This window comes from Populus euphratica, unplaced genomic scaffold (genome assembly GCF_000495115.2).
Source record: "Populus euphratica unplaced genomic scaffold, PopEup_1.0 scaffold28.1, whole genome shotgun sequence".
NCBI lineage: Eukaryota > Viridiplantae > Streptophyta > Magnoliopsida > Malpighiales > Salicaceae > Populus > Populus euphratica.
In genome coordinates this window covers 156,746-177,895 of record NW_011499862.1, presented here as the reverse complement: position 1 = coordinate 177,895, position 21,150 = coordinate 156,746, and the positions used below count along the sequence as shown (strand labels likewise).

The 21,150-nt window shown below is 34.8% G+C and overlaps 4 protein-coding genes, 1 long non-coding RNA gene and 1 other non-coding gene across 6 annotated transcripts; 4 read left to right on the top strand and 2 right to left on the bottom strand.

Annotated features, from left to right (window-relative positions):
- Positions 1–259: 259 nt before the first annotated feature.
- On the top strand, positions 260–887 carry LOC105124967 (histone H2AX-like). Its single transcript, XM_011025203.1, has 2 exons — positions 260–490; positions 572–887. The coding sequence occupies exons 1-2, from the start codon at positions 278–280 to the stop codon at positions 794–796; spliced, it is 438 nt and encodes a 145-aa protein (XP_011023505.1). The 5' UTR covers positions 260–277; the 3' UTR covers positions 797–887.
- Positions 888–1,241: 354 nt separating this feature from the next.
- Positions 1,242–2,184, top strand: LOC105124968 (histone H2AX-like). The gene is made up of 2 exons (XM_011025204.1): positions 1,242–1,565; positions 1,794–2,184. The coding sequence occupies exons 1-2, from the start codon at positions 1,359–1,361 to the stop codon at positions 2,013–2,015; spliced, it is 429 nt and encodes a 142-aa protein (XP_011023506.1). The 5' UTR covers positions 1,242–1,358; the 3' UTR covers positions 2,016–2,184.
- Positions 2,185–3,009: 825 nt separating this feature from the next.
- Positions 3,010–3,768, bottom strand: LOC105124969 (uncharacterized). Its single transcript, XR_842165.1, has 2 exons — positions 3,545–3,768; positions 3,010–3,317 (listed from the first exon to the last, which is right to left on the bottom strand). It is a non-coding gene; the product is annotated as an uncharacterized LOC105124969 (long non-coding RNA).
- A 140-nt stretch (positions 3,769–3,908) lies between these two features.
- Positions 3,909–6,875, top strand: LOC105124970 (stress regulated protein). Its single transcript, XM_011025206.1, has 7 exons — positions 3,909–4,168; positions 4,288–4,506; positions 4,987–5,073; positions 5,324–5,470; positions 6,094–6,120; positions 6,255–6,350; positions 6,478–6,875. Exons 1-7 carry the CDS (start codon positions 3,953–3,955, stop codon positions 6,676–6,678), a joined length of 993 nt encoding a protein of 330 aa, XP_011023508.1. The 5' UTR covers positions 3,909–3,952; the 3' UTR covers positions 6,679–6,875.
- A 963-nt stretch (positions 6,876–7,838) lies between these two features.
- TRNAA-UGC (transfer RNA alanine (anticodon UGC)) lies at positions 7,839–7,911 on the top strand. Its single transcript has one exon. It is a non-coding gene; the product is annotated as a tRNA-Ala (tRNA).
- A 681-nt stretch (positions 7,912–8,592) lies between these two features.
- Positions 8,593–15,958, bottom strand: BON3 (Calcium-dependent phospholipid-binding Copine family protein). The gene is made up of 16 exons (XM_011025202.1): positions 15,565–15,958; positions 13,741–13,788; positions 13,137–13,285; positions 12,961–13,009; positions 12,435–12,491; positions 11,874–12,053; positions 11,666–11,800; positions 11,499–11,560; positions 11,295–11,388; positions 11,109–11,223; positions 10,927–11,003; positions 10,253–10,387; positions 9,935–10,099; positions 9,740–9,853; positions 9,494–9,590; positions 8,593–8,886 (listed from the first exon to the last, which is right to left on the bottom strand). The coding sequence occupies exons 1-16, from the start codon at positions 15,718–15,720 to the stop codon at positions 8,780–8,782; spliced, it is 1,740 nt and encodes a 579-aa protein (XP_011023504.1). The 5' UTR covers positions 15,721–15,958; the 3' UTR covers positions 8,593–8,779.
- Between the last annotated feature and the right edge of the window lie 5,192 nt (positions 15,959–21,150).

Genomic DNA, 21,150 nt, shown 5'->3' with positions numbered 1-21,150 from the left:
AGGAAGGTGCCCTGCTACCCTACCTTCGATTGCAGGGCCCACCAGCACCCAAATTTCAAGCTTTTCAAACGTATAAAACAAAAGCGGAAAAGCAATCTATTTCCCGCCGCGAATTTAAAACACCCCAGCCACGTCATCAATCCTCGCAAATCCATACCCACCAATCAAACCACGCCTCCTCTTCCTATATGAACAAAGCCCCGTCACCAACCCCGTGCTACACAGATACTTCTCTCCCAGCGAAGAAAAAAAACGTTTCTCTGATTTTTGCGTGAAAATGAGTTCTAAAGGAGCAGCAGCAGCAGCATCTACAAGGGGAGGGAGAGGAAAGCCAAAGGCCTCCAAGGCTGTGTCAAGGTCCCAGAAGGCAGGGCTACAGTTCCCAGTGGGAAGGATTGCAAGGTTTTTAAAAACCGGAAAGTATGCTGAACGTCTTGGTGCTGGATCTCCTGTCTACCTCTCCGCTGTCCTTGAATACCTCGCTGCCGAGGTTCGTTTCCCTTAACTTCTCTAACTGGGTCTCTAAACTTGTTTTTAATCGCGGGTTCTGATTTGTGTTCTGGGGTTTCAGGTTCTTGAGCTTGCTGGGAATGCTGCGAGAGATAACAAGAAAAACCGGATCATACCGAGGCACATCCAGCTTGCAGTGAGGAATGATGAGGAGTTGGGGAGGCTGTTGGGGTCGGTCACAATTGCAAATGGAGGTGTTTTGCCTAACATTAACCAGACCCTACTTCCCAAGAAGGCTGGCAAAGGGAAGAACGGTGACATTGGATTTGCTTCTCAGGAGTTTTAGGGCTTTTGATAGGTTGTCATATACATTCCTTAGGGTTTTTCTATGTATTTTTGGAGTTGTCTAATGAAATTAAACATTTAGTTGCTTAACATCCTGCCCTTTTCTGCTTTGATCTTGAATTAGTATAATTGTTTAATTAATTAATCAATATAATTATATATGAATTATTTGGAATTAGTATAATTATTCAATTCTAATTTTTTTTTAAAATATGATATTGCATAAAAAACATTAGAAATTTTATCAAAGTAGTAAAGCTCCACATAATTTACATTAGGCCAACAAAGCAAAGCCCAAAAGCCCAACAAATTCCATTAAAAAAAAGCGGAAATCAAAAACAAAAAATTCAATTTCGCGCCGCGAGAGTGAAAACATAAGCCACGTCATCGATCCCAGTATACCTGAACTCACCAATCAGATCACACCTAGTCTCCTTATATAAGCAAACACCACCACCACTCCAAAAATCAATCACCTCTCGTTTCCTCTCCACTCTGTAGGGACCAAAACTAGGGTTAGGGTTTTACAGCGTTATATTTTGGTAAAATCATTTAATTTCAAGATGAGCTCAAAGGAAGGAGGCGCGTCTACTAAGGGAGGAAGAGGAAAACCAAAGGCATCTAAGTCCGTGTCGAGATCACATAAAGCAGGGTTGCAATTTCCAGTAGGGAGGATTGCTAGGTTCTTGAAGGCTGGTAAATATGCTGAACGTGTTGGTGCTGGTGCTCCTGTCTATCTCTCCGCTGTTCTCGAGTATCTCGCTGCCGAGGTACGTTTTCTTTACCTTTTGGCCTTTTGAGCTGTTTTTTTAATAGGGTTGATGGGTCATTTTCTTGTGTTATTGATTTTCGGTCAAAACAAAATCTCTCATCTAATTTAATTGAAAATATTGGTTTTTTCCTCTTGCAATTGTCGTGTTATTAATTCATAATTAATTAATAGATTAGACTTTAATTTGTCAATAAATTATTTGAAACGGGTGTTCGATTTTGATTAGGTGCTTGAGTTAGCTGGGAATGCAGCGAGAGATAATAAGAAGAATCGTATAGTGCCAAGGCACATTCAGCTTGCAGTAAGGAACGACGAGGAATTAAGCAAGCTATTGGGGTCAGTTACAATTGCTAATGGAGGTGTTTTGCCTAATATTCACCAGACACTTCTTCCCAAGAAGATGGGCAAAGGAAAGGGTGACATTGGATCTGCTTCTCAGGAGTTTTAGGCTTTGATATTGCTTGTATTTTTTTGGGAGTTATTAGGGTTTTCACAGCCTGTATTATATTCTTTTTGATGTCCTGGCTACATGGGGTTTTACTCTGCTGTATGGTTTTGGTAAAGCTGAGGCCTTTTGGAATCTACATCCAATGGAACTGCACTTTTCTCGCTTTAAATGCTCCTCTTCTGCTGCGATGATTGTTTGGAAAGCCCTATGACTTCTGGGCAAGCAATTCATAGTTTTACAACTTAGTTTCTTCAATCCTTTTGAAGCTATATGTTGCTTGTTCACTTCACTCGTTTTTAGTTTCACCCGACCGCTCATCCGTGATCGGTGAAAACCATTACTTTAAGACGGAAGGAATGCTTTACAGAAATGCAAATGCAAAATTAATGGGATCGCGGCAACTTGCCTAGAACTACCTTTCCATCCATGGCATTCTCATCATCACAGAAGCCAGCTTCCCGTGTCATAGCCTATACAAATCCGGATCTGGCTTCGAGATGAGGAGTCATGATAAAGACACTGTTTGGCGTGAAAGTTTGCTTCCCTCTCTGGGAGGTCCAACCATTTCACTGCTCTATCAAGCTGTTGCATAATTGCAAAATAGTAACAAAAGAATCCAACCCAACCTTCGCAACTTCAGAATGAAGGCCTTCTGAGCTTCCAAAAACCAGGTGCTCTGCCACAAATCCTCCTAATATTATGCATGGAAACATGTTCAGAGACTGCAGGAGGAAAGAAAGAAACCCCTGCTACAAGTATGATATGAATGCGGGTGTGCAGAGTTTGTTTGTTGGGAATGCTGAGCATTTCTAAAATCATAATTAAAATAGAATAACATGAACTTGAAGTTGGATTGCTAGCCAAGTAAGCTGTTTAAGCTTAAATATTCAACGAAAGCCAAGTCAATCTAGCTTTTCTACGAGCGTATTCAATTGTTTTTATCTACATTCGTATTGTCTATATCCGTCTTGAAAGTTTTTCAAGTTTGAGATGCTTTTCCCTCTAAAATTTCAAAGCAGTTCCATGAAATCCCCCATGAGATCACAAGATAGAAACTTGTTCCAGAGTATCTAGTAATACAGAGAGTATCAAGGATATTACTAGCAACATATGAGAATATTACAGCATTGCAGCTGTATTTCCTCAACATGTTTTAGTTTCAGGACAAGTTTGACAATGGTAGAGGCGCTAAAGAAGGAAACCAAGTTTGTCCTACTTGCAGACATAGAAAAAATGATCTTCTCCACAGGCAGAATCCCTGGCTTGATCATGCATCGAGCTTTCATGTTTTCTTAGCTGATCCTGTGAAAGATAATCAGACCAAAAAACCATCTTGGGTAAACATACAATTAATACGATGGATCGCTGAAAATTAATGAGTCGATCTCAAAGTATGAATGATATGAAACAACCGGCAAAGCTATCACCAAATGATTAACGGATACTTGAATAACTAAATTTCCCGACAAAATCTTAACTAGAACATTTCAAATATAAAAAATGTTTTACAAATAGAGAGAGACAGGCACTCTTTTGGCAGCTCCAAATTCACTGAGGCCACCAGGTTTGCCTTGCGTTTGCATGAGGTGAGAGATGACTTCAAATTGCCTCTCGAGAGCTTAAAATCCTATCTTTTATATTAAAATTGAAGAGGATAACTCTGCCATACGACGTCGTAAAACCTGAATTCTCTATCCGGACCTGACTCGGAAATTTCATTTCTTTAATGGGTTTTGCTAGCTAGCCAGTTTGGTTTGTAAGAAAATAAAGGCACGGGTTGAGTTGTATAGTAGTAGAAAAGTGTCAAACGATGTCGTTTTAGGTGATGGAGTTATATCCCGGTTGTGTGGCTGACAATTAAAAACATTGCATTTTGAGGTATAAAAAGGTTTTTATTTTGTGTCATCCATTTTTTTTTTATAAAAAAACTGTCTTGAATGGGCACAGTCGTGTATTACACAGGTTTAGTTTCTCCAAGATTGAGATTTTGCTCTAAAAAAATTGTGGGTTCTTCAGTTGGTGTACAAAGACAGCAAGTATTGGAGCAAGTGGACAAGGAGCTAAGTAAGGGAGATGAAAGAGCAGCACTCTCTCTTGTCAAGGATTTGCAAGGGAAGCCTGGTGGGCTTAGATGTTTTGGTGCTGCAAGGCAGGTTTGGCACCAAAAAGTTTCTCACCTTCTGTTTTTACTTATAGTTGTGGTGGTGCTTTGTCTTTCTGTCTGTGTTGAAAGAACCGTTTGCTTCCTTGAATGAGTAAATGAACTGTGCAGATACCACAAAGGCTTTACACATTGGATGAATTGAAACTAAATGGAATAGAGACAAGATCACTTTTATCTCCTGTGGATGCAACTCTTGGTGCTATAGAAAGAAATCTGCAGCTTGCTGGTGTTGCTGGAGGGCTTGCTACATGGAATGCATTTGGGTTGAGTCCACAACAGATCCTCCTTTTCTCCTTGGGGTTGTTGTTTTTGTGGACATTGGACTCTGTAAGTTCCTCATGCTTTTCTAAATTTGTATCAAAACCTACCCCCTTATTTATTATGTTACAGCAGGCAGCCTTTGGATACTGAATTTTCACCTTCAACAATGCATGCATAAATAATTAAATATAATCATGGTTTTGGTCCTACTTGCATACATTTGGTCGTAATTGTGATTTATTTGTCTGTTTAATTTCTTGTCCACTCGCTTTCAAGGATAAGGTTGTTTCCAAATTCGTTATGTTTCTCTATTGCAGAAGTTGTGCCTGCCTGCCTACACCTTTATGTGCTGTCAAAGATCACTTCCTCGCTATTTTCTTGTATAAAATTTTGAATGTTCTTTCTGAGCAAGTAGTGAGAACTTGAACCAGAATCCCCGAGACCCCTAGTCTACTGTCTATTGCTGCTATAAATTTACTTGTCTTGAACAAATATAAGTTGGCACCCTCTATGTTATTTTAGTGTCTAATCCAGTGGATTTTGTAGGTGTCTTTTAATGGAGGTCTTGGCAGCTTGGTTCTTGATACGATTGGGCACACCTTCAGTCAGAAGTACCACAACCGGGTTATTCAAGTAAGACCTCTCCTTCTCATATTGGTCCACACAGATATATGATGTTGAAATCTGTGCTGCTTGCTTATTTCAAGTCGTGTAACATTTTCACACAGACCCAACTCAGAGGGTACTAGTATTGATAGTATGTATTCTTTTATCAGTGCTCCATGTCTTCAGTATCGATGGACATCTGAATTCATGTTAATGGAAGTGGTTTCTGATATAACAAAATAACTTCTTTCCAATTTCCCCACTTTTCTTCCTGCAGCATGAAGCTGGCCATTTCCTGATTGCCTACATGGTGGGCATCCTTCCAAGAGGTTATACACTTACAAGCCTGGAAGCTTTACAGAAGGATGGATCTTTCAATGTTCAAGCAGGGACTGCTTTTGTGGATTTTGATTTTCTTGAAGAAGTAGGTTGGCTTTAGCGATTTGAATTTTGTTCTGTGATATTTCACTACCCTGCATTTCAACAGTCTCATATACTGCTTCCATCGTGTTGTATATTAATTCATCTTAATTAGCTGCGGTGGATGGGTCACTTTTATTATTTTCCTGTTTATTGTCAGCTCATGGCATTTCTTAAGTTGCCTTAGCTCTCCAGCAATTAGATAAGCATTTCGCAAGGAATCAAGGGTTCTGAACCATACTTAACTGTTCTATTCCAGCTCCAGTCTATCAAGTAGCAGAATTATGGACCCTTTGGAAAGTGTGTAATCAAGGGTTCTGAATCATACTTAATTGTTCTATTCCAGCTCCAGTCTATCAAGTAGCAGAATTATGGACCCTTTGGAAAGTGTGGACACAAAGTAGTGGTGCTACTTGAACAATCTAGGACCTATGAATTTATGGAAGCATGAAAGTTTTGACAGATCAACTTTACTTGCAATTTTTCTTCTGGAATTCTCACATTGTGAATTGCTATTTGCTACAAAACTGCATGCTTTTTTGCTGATCAGGTTTCAGAAGGAACATTATTTTGAAATTATTTATTCTTGGTATTGCCGCTGATTCTTCCACTTTCCATGGCACACAGGTTAATACAGGAAAAGTATCAGCTACGGTATGTAGTTGACTTCTTAACTTCAGATTTTACTGCTTGTGAGTGAAAGACAAAATTGAATATTGCTGTAGAAATGATTAAGCTCCTTGGACGTGATAATTATTCTTACATGTGGACTTCGGATGTTCTTCTAGACTCTGAACAGATTCTCCTGTATAGCACTTGCGGGTGTAGCGACCGAGTACCTTTTATTCGGATATGCCGAGGGTGGACTTGCTGATATAAATAAGGTCTGAGCAAACCCTCAGATTAATCGTTTTTGGAGTTCTGTAATGACAGGTTTCGTCATGCAGAAATCTCAGGAATATGCAAATATTGACTTTAACTATGGAACCTTATCATTTGCTTATTGCACAGTTGGATATGTTAATCAAGGGCTTAGGCTTCACTCAAAAGAAAGCAGATTCCCAAGTCAGATGGTCTGTCCTGAACACTATCCTAATGTTGCGTCGTCATGAAGGAGCCAGAGCAAAACTTGCAGAGGCCATGACAATGGGAAAATCTGTAGGATCTTGCATCGGCATTATAGAAGATAATATAGATGGTGCAGATATCTAGTTGCTGCTGGGTTTACAGCCACTGTTGCTTCCTGGAAATTCAATCCCGCAACAATTTTCTAAACAAATTTTGTCCTCTCTTGTAAACTGCGTCTTGCTGGATTTCATACGTAGAGACTCCTATCTGTAATACTTATTGTAAATCATTTAGACCATTCATAATTCTATGTCAATGGGCTTTGAATCCTCTCTTACCCACATGCCAGTTTCCCAACTTAAATAAAAGAAAATTAGAAAAAAAACAAACCTTTTCTACCGATAATTTAATTTTTTTCATAGTGAAACTTGCTCTTAGAAGTTGTTGCAACTGGTTTCCTTGTTTCTTTGCTGGAACTCGTAACAGAAATAGTTATGCTTCATGTTCTGTTGCCAGCATTGCTGTAGTACTGTGTTGCTTTAATTTTTTGATAATGTTTTGTTTTAAATTTCAGGGAATGATGTTGAAACTTCAAATTTCTGTTTTAATTTTTCACTTTCATTATTAGTTTTCTGGTGTTCACAGTGGCTGCTGAGCTCGTACAGCACTCAATTACTTCTGATGGTGTTTCTTGCCATTATTTCTCTATTGTTGCCTGGATTCTTTAGCTACCATGCCAGCCTCTGTCTCACAAACACCACAGCAAATGAGGTCTATATCATATAATTTTGCCTTTCTTATTCATACATGATTAGCCCTTTCTACAACTTTTTGGCCTCACTGCAGCAACTTTACCCGATGGGTAAAAGAAGGAAAAGTCAACAATGAGAAGCCACAAAAACGACTACAGATATGAAAATTCCCTGCTTCCTCTATGGAACACCAATTATCTCGGGAAATTCCTGTGGAAGTTGTCCTTTCCCTTCTTCATGCCTCCTAATGTCAGAATCCAACCATGAGTTCGCCATAACCATAGCAGTTTAACTTAGAAACATCTAAAGCCAGAAAATTCTTGATTATTGGGCCGATGATATCCCAGTAGGATGAGCAGCGAAGCAAAGCGTCCGGAAAGCAAATGAAAATCCCTATTCCGGATACCCCCCTCGAAGATACTCAGGTCGCTGCCAAGGAAAAAATGTATGGCGAGGGCTTCTTTCACAACTCTGTTGAGGTATATAAATTGTTTTCGACTGTTTTTTCACTTATTAATTATATATTATATTTAACTCCCCATCCTAGAAATTGGGGATGTAGCTCAAATGGTAGAGCGCTCGCTTTGCATGCGAGAGGTACAGGGTTCGATCCCCTGCATCTCCATCTCATTTTATTTTTGTTTAAACGCCTTACCCAGCCATAATTCAGCTGTTAATAGCGTGTTTAGTGATTATTTTTAAATTAAAAATATATCGGGCGTGTGCCCCAGCTCACCAGCATTTTGTGACATAGGACACTTATAATATGATTTTTTTTTTTTAAAATGAATAAGTCAAATGAGTGTTTTTTTTAAAATAGATATATTTTCTAATTCAATTACTGAATTAAGATAAAATTTAAATAGAATTTTTTTCCTTAAAAAATCATATCTATCCAATCGAGGCCTGAATCATGCTCAATTTAAGTTTGGAAGTTGCTCTTCCAGACTTTTTTTTACATATATATATAAATTTTGTTAGAATTCTATTTAATTCTATAAAGAGTTTTTACGTATATATATTTTAAATGCTAGTTCTACATTTTATAAGAAATTACTAATTTATTAACTATTCATCATATTTTATGATTTATTGCATTTCTCATTTTAATTTATAAAAAATATATATTTTGGAAGAAAAAAACAAGAAAACTAACATGCCATCTATATAAAAATACATGTGCACGCGAGTGGATGACTGGCCATTTATACACACATAGTTCTCCATTTTTAATGCCAAAATCACAAGCATTTCTTTTTTAAAAAATAAAATGGAAACAATAGAGTAAAAAATATAAAAACATTTATTTAGGAAAATGTATTATGGTGTAGAAATAATGTGGAAAAATTAAAAAGGGATAAAATCTGAAAAAAAGAATCAGATTTGTTTCCTAATTTCCTAATACATATTTCTTAACACGAACAAACTTCGGTTTACGCCCGATATGTGCAATATTTGAGGAATTTTGGCATGATTCCAGAGAACAAGACTCTCTAGCAAACATGACGAGCATGTGGTTGGATATCTCTAGACCTGAAATAGGTCAAAAACTGTCCAGGCAGCTCTTCCAAAAGAGCTTGAACGACAGAAATCTGGCCACCTGCTCAAAGCACAATGAACATATTAGCTGAGATTTCAAGAATAAAGAGAATAGACAGAAGTAAATTAGTAGCACCAACTTTTGAACCCTATAGTCTAAGAGATGAAATTGCTAACGGTCACTTGCATTCAAGCATGAATGAAAGACTCAAATAGGTCAAACAGGAGCACTCAGCTTATAAAAGATAGAAGCAAAGTATTCCCTCAGACATCAGGATACACAAGAAGTCAGCTATGTTACGAGTAGACTCTCAATAAATAAGGTACGTGTAAGAGTGGCTAGTCAGTTTGAATGTGTGCCTCCATCTGGCCTTTCTTTGACTCTTCAAAAGCGATTTTGTGCTGTTAATTATATGATCTTTATCCACCAGACAGACAGCATCTCACTTCGAACTGCAAATCATGGTTTCTAAATATTGTCTACTATCCAATAGTATTTATAAACGAAGGCCGCAATGAATTGCATTCAGCCACCCAACTTTAATTTCCAACAATTTAGACCTTTAATTTGTCAGTCTGTCCCATAAAGACGACAAAGCTTGACCAGCTTTTGGTTCATTCAAATAAGTTTTCAGGGATAAAAAAAAGGTGGCATCAATTATACTCACTGTTCACTTCTCGCATTGGGACAAATTGTACAATATCTCGTGTAGCCACCCGACCAGTAGAACTCTGTAATCGTTCTCCATTATCAGCATCAAGGATCTGCAAAAGAACAAGATTTAGAGCATTTTCGTTTCGATGCTGAGATTTCTAATCGGTGCAGATGAGAGCTCTCTGCCAAATGTTCAAAATTGTTCTACCCACGAAGCAAATTTATGGCTTGGTGTAAAGATTACTGAAGAAAAGCACACCTCCATTTGTGTAAAGTCTGCACCTCCTACTCCAACTATAAGAATTGATAGAGGAAGATCAGATGCCCTCACCAAAGCATCTTTAGTTTCTTGCATATCTGTGATAACTCCATCCTAGGAAAGGTGACAACTTATTTATTACAAACATAGAGGCAAACAAGAGAAAAGGGAAAACAAGGTTATAGCTCACTTTACCGTTATAATGAGCAAGACAAGATACTTGCCATTGTTGTTTGAGACAGACTGACCAGCAATTTGTGCTGCCGTGTTGATCACTGGTCCAAATAAAGTGGGTCCAGAAAGAGAAACATTGTGTAGAGCAGTTGCATAAGCAGCCATGATGCCTTCAACGCCCTCGACCTGTTAAATAAAGAAAACAACTGTTCTTTAAAGGGCTTTGAAAGATTAAACAAGAAAAAGGAAATCTTGTGGTAGCTTTGGAGAAACAAGCTTATATATGCAATCCAATTCAATAACTGTAAGGATAATCAAGCATTTCAATTATCTTCCTACCTCAAAGCTTGCACTGCCATTCAAGTTGAAACAATGAGATACTGTTCCGGCAGGTGTCTTTCCTCCAAAGCCCCATGCAGGAAAACGCCTATCAGAATCATAAAATTGTATGACCTGCCCGGCTTCCATTATAGCCTGCAGATAATTGTCGATCAGCTTAGCAGCCAATTCATTCATGAATTATATTTTCTTCTAAACAGCAAAAGGAAGTCCACAAAACAAGAATAAAAGCTCATTCTACACCCACTTAAAAGCTTGTTTTCGGCTTAATTTTGCTTTGAATAACTGAATATACAAGAACCAAATAATGAAAGTAGAGTTTTTGACCATGTTCTTGACTAGTTACTACTCAGTAATCCACATAATACTTTTTTGGTGGTGAAGTCTCTATGCACTTACATGCATTATTCATCTTATTTGTTCTGTTTGGTTTTAATAATTCTGATTCCCCTATAGATAGAAGTCTTTCAGGTGAAAATATTGGTGAAGAGTGGGAAGTGGTCTTATCGAGAAGAATTCCAAGAGGGGGAACATCTTGAACGATCGAACAGTTCAAAAACATGTCAGTAGGCCAAGGGTACAATGTAGTGTTATCATTCTAATATATCTCAATTATAAATCTCTTGAGAATAATTACTACCCGTTGTAAGAGCAACAAAATACCACTGCCTCACCTGCTGGTAAGAATTCAACCGGCCTGAAGGATCTATGTAGTGCAAGGAATCTGGATTTCGAGGATTTCCATTTGAAGCTGAAAAAAAGATTATCCAATGCATGAAACGGATATCAAACTAGAGAGGAAAGAGGTGAGGGGAATAAAAAGTTATCAACAGCAAGACAATCAAACTTTATTTACCCGTAAAGTCAACAGCAACCATAAAATTTAGCTCAAAGCCACTCGAAATATAATCCAGAAAACTATACTGTTCCTTCTCCAAAAATCGATCCACAAACAGCTGACCCTTCAGCACCTATTACGCAAGGAGCAATTAGCAAAGCCAATAAAATTGTATATTAGATTGCATGCATAGAAAGCATTGACCTTCTCACGATCATGGCTGGACGGTATAACGAAATTAGCACCATTTTTTTCTCTGTGAAGAGTTTCCAGGTCTGCCACTGATTTCTGAAGCTTACTGAGGACATAAATAAATAAAAATGTATTAATATTGGTGCCAACCACTAAATTATGTTAACACGATGAAAAAGTAAACAACATAATAAAAGCCAAAGGGAAAACAATTACCCAATTAGCACATGATTTCCACTGCTGTTGAAATCAAAGCACTCAATAACAAGGGGGGTTTCCTGTATCAAAGTGAAACACTTTAAGCTAACCTGAATAAATAATGATATCAAGCACTCAATAAACTTTAATCTATCATCTACAATAGTTTAAGACATGACACCTGCCTTGCTCCCAAATTGCTGCATACTTAGGCATAGAGGCCTCCACATTGGATTCAGATTGTTGTTCACCACCTCAGTCTTGCATATAGGCACAGAACCTCCACCCTCTACCATTCTAGATATTCTTAAGAAGGGGTCCTATTACAAAAAAGAAAAAAAACTGAGATCTAATATAGATGACAAACATTAACACTCATTTCTCATTACTTACACTCAGGGAAAATAAATCTTTGTTAGCCAAGTGACAACACCGTAGTGTTAACTCGACAGTAGTTCTTGAAGCAATTGTTTCCTCTGCATGGACAGTGAGAGTCCCTAACTTTCGGAGGAATCCATGCCCATTTCTGTTCTGGAGTTGAATAGTTAATGTACGATTCTGTCTTGTCACTATCTGCCAAATGCAAAAATAAATGTAAACAGTGGTGTCAAGTTCATGAAAAAAAGTCTACGAAAATGACAGTAAGCCCGTCCAAAATGATTATACAATGGTGAGAACAACATTCAGATTAGTTCCAGTTGCATCAATGGTCATCTAAAACAAGTAGTGCAAAGCTTCACAAGCAAAATTGTTGAAGCAACAAATTAGTTTCATAATAGCTCCCTTGTGCTTTTAAATATCGCCATTACTTAATGTAAAACCAGCTGCATTTTACGGTTTTGCTGTATTATAGCTGTTAGAGAATAATATAAATCATATTTTAAAACCTCACCTAATGCATGCATTCTACTTTGCATAAACTCCACAAGCAATATCACATTAAAAGGAACTTACCTCAGACAAAACACAGTTGGCTTCTCCCAAAAATTCCTGATCCTTCAACTTCAGTGACTGAGAGGCAATAGAGAACAGTTTTTAAAATATAAACATCACCTTAAGAAAAATTTGTCTCACTATTTTGTGAGAGGCTAATTTGTTCTGCCACTTCCATTTTAATTCTTTTTATCTCATTTTCCTCTCACTAAAATTTGTTGGTGTTATGATCCAAAATGTTTGTGCTTGATATCTCAAACATGATAATTTCATATTCCTTTTTTTCAACTGAGGGTGGCTTCTCACTGTTATGAATCTGGCAGAAGTTATCTGGTTATGCAACTACTATGATCAATCACGTGAATTGCCTGTTTCCAAACTGCTTTCAGCAAGTCTTTGCTTTACAGTAGTTTGCGAAACAGATTGCGGACTGAATTCTCAGAGCTTAATCAGTTGATATGCCAGAACTGTGTACCATTTGAATGCATTTAATTATGAGAAAAGTAACCAAATAATAGAGAAAAATTGGAAGAAGAAACTGCCATACCTTCACTGGTTTATTGTGATAGCTGGTATCCACATCATAGACATGAAAGCTAAAAGAGGGCACAGACAGAATGTGAGTTGAAAACTCCAAACAAAATAACATTTAACACAATACAGAAAATGTTAGGAGATATGCAACTTGAAAACCAGCATTTGGAGAGATTGAGCAGAACTTACACAAGTGGCTGAACCATCTCAAATTGATAAGCAATTGTAATCTTTTGAATCCAAGTAGGATTTAAGTTGTTCAAAATGACTTCTGTTCTACCGACTTCCTCTAGCTTCCCATCCCTTTTCTTTGCGAACAAAACTACCATTGGGTCACTCTACAACACAGATCTTTTTAGTCAAGATCACAGAACACAAGCACTGCCAACTATCTGACAAAAATGCATATTTGCAAATAAACTGAAAATGGAGTCTCCTGATCCCTCTATTTTTTCTCTCGACCCTGGACATCAACCATAGCAAGAGGCCTTCAAAACCCTGCCCAATAATTTCTAATCTAGAGCAGACACTAATCCTTGGACCATGGTCAAATAAGCTGGAACACAAAAAAAGAAGCCACGCAGCTAGTTGAGACATGGGATATAAATACATGATATCTGGATAAAAATCTTCCAACTTTGGCATGCATGGAAGAGTTACAAGGCAAACAATAAAGAGGATCAGACGATCTGAGAAAAGGATAAGAAGGCGGACCCATGAAAACATAACAATTTGGCAGGTTACCGCAACATCAAAAGGACAAGAAATATGCATATAAAGTTCACCGTATTACCTTGGATGTGATGTCACGATCAAGCAAGTTTGATGCTGATAAAGACAACTGCAGAGCATATTTGAATAGTGGGAATACATCTTGAGGTAACAAAAATAAGTTCATAAACTAACAGAAAAGATAGACACAGATATTGAAAGAAAAATATCTTTGCACATGGAGCACCAACAGCTATAAGCAAAGAATTTCCTGCATCTTGGCTAATTGGGTGCACAACATTCATGTCTTGAAAAAGAAGATAGTATCCATTGTTTATGAGAATACTAGAAACTATCATATATTTTTTTTTATTTTTAGATTAACGTGGGTGTCCGGGCCAGCTTGCGCACACCACTCTCATCCTTAATCATATTCGTCATGAAGGCGAACCAAATATTCACTTTTTCTGGAACACTAACACGTTGCTTCAAACTACAATCCAGTGACTATTGTCTATTGTTGTACTAAATCTATTTAAATGTTAACAATGTAGCAGCATGCATATAAATGCTTGTCCATTTAACAAAAGGTACAGCATGAATGGGTGTTCGGAGATTCAAGACCAACCTATTGCTCGTGTCAAGCTAAATCGAGGGAAAAAAAAAAGAAAGTAAGAAAGAAGCTAACACAATAAAGGGCCTAGGGGCTGACCATGCGAAGGCGCCAAAGAAAAGTCAACATCAATTAAAATCAAAAGCATCTGCAGGTTATGTCATGAACAAAAAGGATAAAGAAAGTTTTTAAGCATGTTCTATTAGCAATGAATTGTCAACATTCATATTTTACAGAGAGATTTAAAAGTTAATTTTTGTCTCATTCCCAAAAGCTTAGTCATATTTACAAAGTGTTCATCTTCATGTGTTTTGTTTGGGGAAGCAACAGCTAGGAGATGAGTAAAGTCAGAGCATGTGGGGCAAAGGTGATACAAGACTATTCAACATTAAAAAAAACATGCATTATCATATCAATTAATAAAGCAAATCACAAACAAATTTCTGCACATGTTCCATCTAGCTTCTTCAACCTGTTGACAATTCTTTTACCAACATTGAACGAGGACACCATGATACACACTCAACGTTGCTCGGAAGGCCCACATGGCTTCATTTATAAAAAATCTCTAAGTTACATCCACCTTAAAACAAAACCACTGTTCTATACAAGAATTCTCCAAACCAAACTACACAGAGAATCAATAAACCAGACAAAACGGTTCTGCGCCTGTATCAAGTTAATGTCACTGAATATTAGAGGCAATAGCAGTGCACCAAGCATATCCTTAGAGTTTTTTCCATTCCCAATTTGATTTCTGGTTTTTTAATCACAATTTCATTTAAATTTAAAGCTCGCTCCCTTCACTCTCCAACCATCCTCTGTTTTAATACAGAGGCTTAGGGTTTCTTTAAAGTTTAAACCAAGACCATAAAATTTCATAAACCCTTTACTTTTATGAACAGTAAAAAGAAATTCCATGTCAAAATTTACAACCTAGATGACATGTTTTAGAAAAAAAATCACATTGGCAAAAAGAGAAGGTCCAGTTAAAAATAATTAAAAACAAGAATCTAAACAGAACCTAACCCTAAGAAAATAATTAACAATGAATTACTTCTAATTATTAAACTAGCAAAGACAGACTCAAACTTCTTATCTTTTCTTTCTTTGAAGATAAAAAAAAAAAAAAAACTAAACTAAAAGTCAAGTAAAGATTAAAAAATTCATCAATGCTGAGTGACATTCACAGCACAATTCTATGAAATATAATAAATTAATAATACATAAACACGCACGCCAAGCCTTACATTGTTTTTTTATTAACACAAAACGTCGAAACGTAACGCATACCTCAACTTGGGTAAAAAGAGCCTGTTGGCCATTGGACTTGAAGAAGAAATCAACAGCATCATTGTGGGAAGCATTGTTGTTACTGTTGGGATTTTGCTGAGATGTCCCTCCTATTGCTTGTTTCCCTCCTCGTACATCAGAAAAACAAAGTCCCATCTCTCTCTCTCTCTCTAAATACTTACAGCACAAAAAACCTTAAAATTTTCTCTTCAAAAGGGCCAAGAACTCTCTCTTGAATCCTCTGTTCTGGAGCCCTTATAACAAGTGCATGCATTTATAGACAAATACCAGAATATTTGTTGCACAAAAACTCGAAAACCAGAGAGTATTTCCAAGAAACACAGTAAAGCAAAAGATAAAGTCTTTATTACAAGTAATTACACCTCAAACGCTTGCCATTGTAAGCATTGTTTCCATACAAAGAGGAAATTTCCCGACACTTTCTAATAGGAAGTGATATTTGATCAAGGAAGGTAATAAATTAATTGGGTCAATGTAGAAGTCAATAAAATTTTTGAATATGATAATTATAGGAATGATAATAGTATGAATATATATATAAATGTCAATAGCATGATAGGAAAAAAAAACATGTAAATTGGATTAAGTCAGGTATTAATATTATTATAATTAGGATATTAAATTAATTAACAAAAATTATACATGATATTTTTTTTTGCTATAAAACTTAGGGTTAATATGTATTCTCTATCTTTATTTTTTTTTTCAAACGAAAATAATTAAATGCTAACGAGAGGTGTCTCAAATGATTGATATTTAGAATACTTTCTCACAATAGATATTTAGTTTTCATATTCCAAAAAATAAAAAATAAAAAAAGAAAAATATTATAAGCATACATACGCATGCATCCGGTTAATTTCTTACGTTATTAATGTTATGCTCATTATGGATCAATAAAGGTATTAATCAGCACCCAAGGCATTGGCCCAGCGGTGGTAGGCGTCTTGCGCCTTCCGCTGCCATGGGTTCGAGCTTTGGAGTTGCATGCTTGTCAACCCCGCGCTGCCTTACCTGCTTGCTGGGTTTGCAGGGTGTTCAGTAGGTCGTGAGGATTAGTCGTGGTGCGCGTAAGCTGGCCCGGACACCCCACGTTAATAAAAATAAAATAAAATAAATAAATAAAGGTATTAATCATCTTAGTTTGAATTCAGAAGAGGTTATAAGAAGAAATTCTTGTGAGATATCAGTACTTCTGATTCAATTAGAGAGTGATTTAGTTTCAATATATAACAGTTAATTAATCCAAAGATATCCCACCAATAATAATCATAATTAAAAAAAAATAAGGAAGAAGAAAAGGCCAGGAGAGCCAATATTCCAATAATAGTAATCCAAGGGGTTTTGAACGATATTATAATGGTCATGAGAGACCTCGGAAATCAAAACTGTGTTCTTTGAATGGACTTTTCACCACGTGCTTGAAAAACTTTACGAGGAGGCTGAAAAATCACTGTAGAAAGATTGTGACCATAAAACCTGAAGAATTTGATGTTTTTTAGTGTTTACTATAAACGCGTCACGCGTTGTAATTTTGAATTCTACTTTTAAAAAAATATTAAAAAATTAAAATATAAAAATATTAGGTATTTTTATAAAATTATACCTAATAATATTGGGTTTGTCTGCTAAGCCTGATTCAAAAGTTATATTTATAATATTAATAATAATATTAAACTTACATGATCTAATTTAAGTGAATTTGGTTGTAATATCAAATCCGGAGTCTTGGATATGGATCTGGTTGCAATGCCATATTATAAATGTGTGATAGTTAAAAAGGAAAAAAATTAATATTATAGAATAAAATTAAAAAAAAAATAATTAAAAAGAAAAAACAATAAAGAAAAGTATTACTTCGATGAATATTGCTTTGCAAGGAGGGGTATATAAAATCCCCTCATGAGATTACAATAATCTAATGAACAGTAAACAAAATAAATCATAAAGTTTAATTTTTAATCAAATCGATATTAAAAGATGAAATTAAAAGAAAAAACCACTTAAAAAAAAATCTGAATTAATTGGTTTAATCCGTCAAACCTGAGATTTGTGTCATCAAATTAAAAGAAAAAAGGTTGATACCTTTTAGTTATAGTTAATTACGATATTTAAAGATAAAATTAGAAGAAAATAATAATAATAAAAAAAAAAAATCTAGGTTAGCCCACCACATCAGGTTAAACTATCAATTTAAGATTCATGTCATGAGACGGTGATAACTAAATAGCAAAAATTAATATTAATAAAATAAATTAAAAAAATATTAATTAAAAAACAAAGGAAAAAAACTAATGAAGAAAAAAATCTAAATTAAGTGGGTTAACCCGCCTAATCTGGTTAATCTGTTATACCTGGAATCCGTGTTATAAAAGATTAATAACTAAATAAAAAAAACTTAATATTAACAAACTAAATTTAAAAAAATAATTAAAATAAAAAAAAAGGAAAAAAAATACTAAACAAAAAACATATTCATTTAAAAGAAAAAAAAACTTATATGAAGAAAAAAATTAATAAAAAAATAAAAAAAATCTAAATTAACTAGAAAATTCCTTCAAACCAGTTAACTAGTCATACTTGAGATTCTTATCATAAAAGTTTAATAACTGAATAGAAAAAAAAAATTACAGAATACCTTAGAATTAGCTGGGTTAACCCGTTAAATCCAGAATTTGTGTTATGAAAGTTTGATAACTAAATAGAAAAAAAATTAATATTAACAAACTAAATTAAAAAAATTAATTAAAAAGAAAAAAGAAAAAAAACTACTAAACAAAAAAAAATATTTTAAAAGAAAAAACAAAGAAAAAAAAGCCTACATGAAGAAAAAAACTAATGAAAAAAAATATATGAATTAATTGGGTTAACTCTTCAAACCAAATTAACCCATTAAATCTAAAGTTTGTGTCATGAAAATTTGATAACTGAATAAAGAAAAACATTTACAGGTTAACCCAAAATTAATTGAATTAATCCCTCAAACCCAGAATTTGTATCTTGAAAATTTGATAACTAAATGAAACAATTTAACAATAACAAATTAAATTAAACAAAAAAGTTAATTAAAAAGAAAAACCAGAAAAAAATTCGAGTTAACCCATCAAACACGGAATTTATGTCATAAAAGATTGATAATTAAATAGAAAAAAATAACATTAACAAAAAAATTAAACAAAAAAATATTCATTAAAAAAACAAAAAGAAAAAAACAGCTTAAAAAACAAAGAAAAAAACTAAAAAAACTAAAAAAACAAAACAAAAAAATGACATCTTAGCATTTTACCATAAACTGTATTATGCAATGCACAGTAAAACATTAAGCAATATTAATATATATATTATAATTTAGGTGATTTTCTTTAAATTTTAATATTCATTAAACTTTATATCAAATTTGTGTTTTTAAATATATGTTATTTATAAATAAAAAATCTAGAGAAATAATTTCTGACAGTTTTTTTTCTAGAAATATAAAACTATATATATGTATCATCATCACCTGCTAATTGCACTTTGCTATGACATATGACAAAAACATCATATGATGATAAAAGCATAGGAAAAAGCAAAATGCCATGCGTAGGAAACCTCGCGGAATTCATATGAAATCTATAATTTAATAGGGACCATTTCTGTGAAATAATGAAAGGGAATTTCCTTCCTTTCATGCAAGATGTCGTCATCCATGGGAAAAACAAGAACATGGAATCCCATCAACACTTCTTGAAAGCTTTTTTCAGGTCTTTTTGCTTTTTACAAAGAAGTTTCACTGTTTTGACCTCTCTCATGCATGCATGTGGACTCGCATGTCCTTATCAAGCTTGATATTAGATCAATCAGAAATGTTTTCAGTACGAGAAGTAAATCGGTAATATATTAATCTATAAACAGGTTGGATTATGATTTTAATTATGTCAGTTTTTCCAGTAATTTCTATAATTTTGCTGTCATGATCATAGGAAAAAACATGTATAAATAAACAAGGAATCCTATGTATATATCATCAACAAGTCTTGAAAGCTGTGACCAGTGTCCTTTCATCCAATAAGGTAACTAGCAGCTAGGGTAGGAATAACTGTAATATATGAGGTTCATGGAGGAGATCTTCACTTTCACATATCACAACAGCTAGCTAGCTAGTCTGCATAGAGATTAATTCCCTCAACACCATATATCACCACAAGATTGAGCCAACAGTGCAGAAGCGGGTTTAAAGATTCAATTACAAACCTGCAATTAATCCATGTTAATTCTGTTGAAGAAAATTAATCTTTTCCTGCATCTTACCCGTGTGGGTGGCTCTGGACGACTCAACTCGATGAGTCTTACAAAACGCGGGAGAGCAGAACTCTTTGGACCCAGAATAGATAAGATAAAAATATTAAACTTCTTCGTGGAATTCGAGGAAGACTTTCTTCTGCTGCTTCTTCTTTTGAACGCCTTTTTTGCGACGAAGTTTCACGGTTTTGACCCTCTCGTGCATGGAAGTGGAATCGCCAAGATCGATAACGTGGAGGCAATATACGATTGAATTGTGGATATATGAGTGGGATCGAAGGATCTCAAATATATTTTGATATTGAGGTAGACACATGCATGCGTGTGGTTTGCTTGGTTGAGCAGAATGGTGCAACAGGAAGCATGGAGTCCACCCTAACTAGCTTGGGACTCCTTGCTGTCACGATAATTAGTTCAGCAATTTCAAGTTCAAGTTGCTCAAAATGATTTTATATCCCTTTTTAAAACACTCCCTTAAATAAATATCATTTTAACTTGGAACATGTAAAAACTAATTATACTATTATATTTTAATTAATTATAAGAGAAAGTAAAGGTGGTAGGATTTAATTCTTAACGATTTGGTTAGCACAACTCTTATTTGAATAAGATTTTAAAATAGTTTTATATCACTCTTTAACGAGGGATGTATAAATTACAAGAAATAAACTATTGAAAGTTATAAGCTATATAAATATTTCAATAAATTGTAATTCAATTTGGCATCAGGGTATCATTCTTTTTTTAAAAAAATGAAAATCAAATTAATTTCCCTTGAATTTGTAACAAATTAAATATACACACATTAATATGATGATTGAAGAACTGTCATTTTCTGCTCGATGTTGTGTTAATTATATATATAAATATATAGGTTTACCTATTTCAACACTCCATGTGAAAATTAAAGGGAATAACCCATTACCTAATACTACTAAAATACTCAGTAAAGTTCATGGAGCTTTAGTATTCATGCCAGTAAAACACTCGGTAGAAGTCAAGAATTTCATTATTTATATGAATAGTAAAGCTATTCTATTTTTTAAAAAAAATTCCTTTTCAATTACATGCGATAATAAAAGTAGCAAAGTAAAACATAAAAAGCAGCAAAATAAAATGCGAAGACAATATATAGTTAACCCAAATTTCATAACAATTTAATTATATTTTGATATAAAATTTTATTTTGTTTATTTTTAATTTCTAGATTAAAAAGAAAAGAGAAAAACTAATTGGAAAATGACAAATAAAAGAAGAAGTTGTTGTTTTTAGGATTCTAGCATT

Coding starts and splice junctions, on each gene's coding strand:
- BON3 (XM_011025202.1), bottom strand. CDS start 15,720: ATGGGACTTTGTTTTTCTGATGTACGAGGAGGGAAACAAGCAATAGGA. Junction 11,801..11,873: donor AAGATTTATTTTCCCTGAGT/GTAAGTAATGAG, acceptor TTTTTGTAATAG/GACCCCTTCTTAAGAATATC. Junction 11,224..11,294: donor CCAGCCATGATCGTGAGAAG/GTCAATGCTTTC, acceptor CTTGCGTAATAG/GTGCTGAAGGGTCAGCTGTT.
- LOC105124970 (XM_011025206.1), top strand. CDS start 3,953: ATGGGCACAGTCGTGTATTACACAGGTTTAGTTTCTCCAAGATTGAGA. Junction 5,471..6,093: donor ATTTTGATTTTCTTGAAGAA/GTAGGTTGGCTT, acceptor CATGGCACACAG/GTTAATACAGGAAAAGTATC. Junction 6,121..6,254: donor CAGGAAAAGTATCAGCTACG/GTATGTAGTTGA, acceptor ATGTTCTTCTAG/ACTCTGAACAGATTCTCCTG.
- LOC105124967 (XM_011025203.1), top strand. CDS start 278: ATGAGTTCTAAAGGAGCAGCAGCAGCAGCATCTACAAGGGGAGGGAGA. Junction 491..571: donor TTGAATACCTCGCTGCCGAG/GTTCGTTTCCCT, acceptor CTGGGGTTTCAG/GTTCTTGAGCTTGCTGGGAA.
- LOC105124968 (XM_011025204.1), top strand. CDS start 1,359: ATGAGCTCAAAGGAAGGAGGCGCGTCTACTAAGGGAGGAAGAGGAAAA. Junction 1,566..1,793: donor TCGAGTATCTCGCTGCCGAG/GTACGTTTTCTT, acceptor GATTTTGATTAG/GTGCTTGAGTTAGCTGGGAA.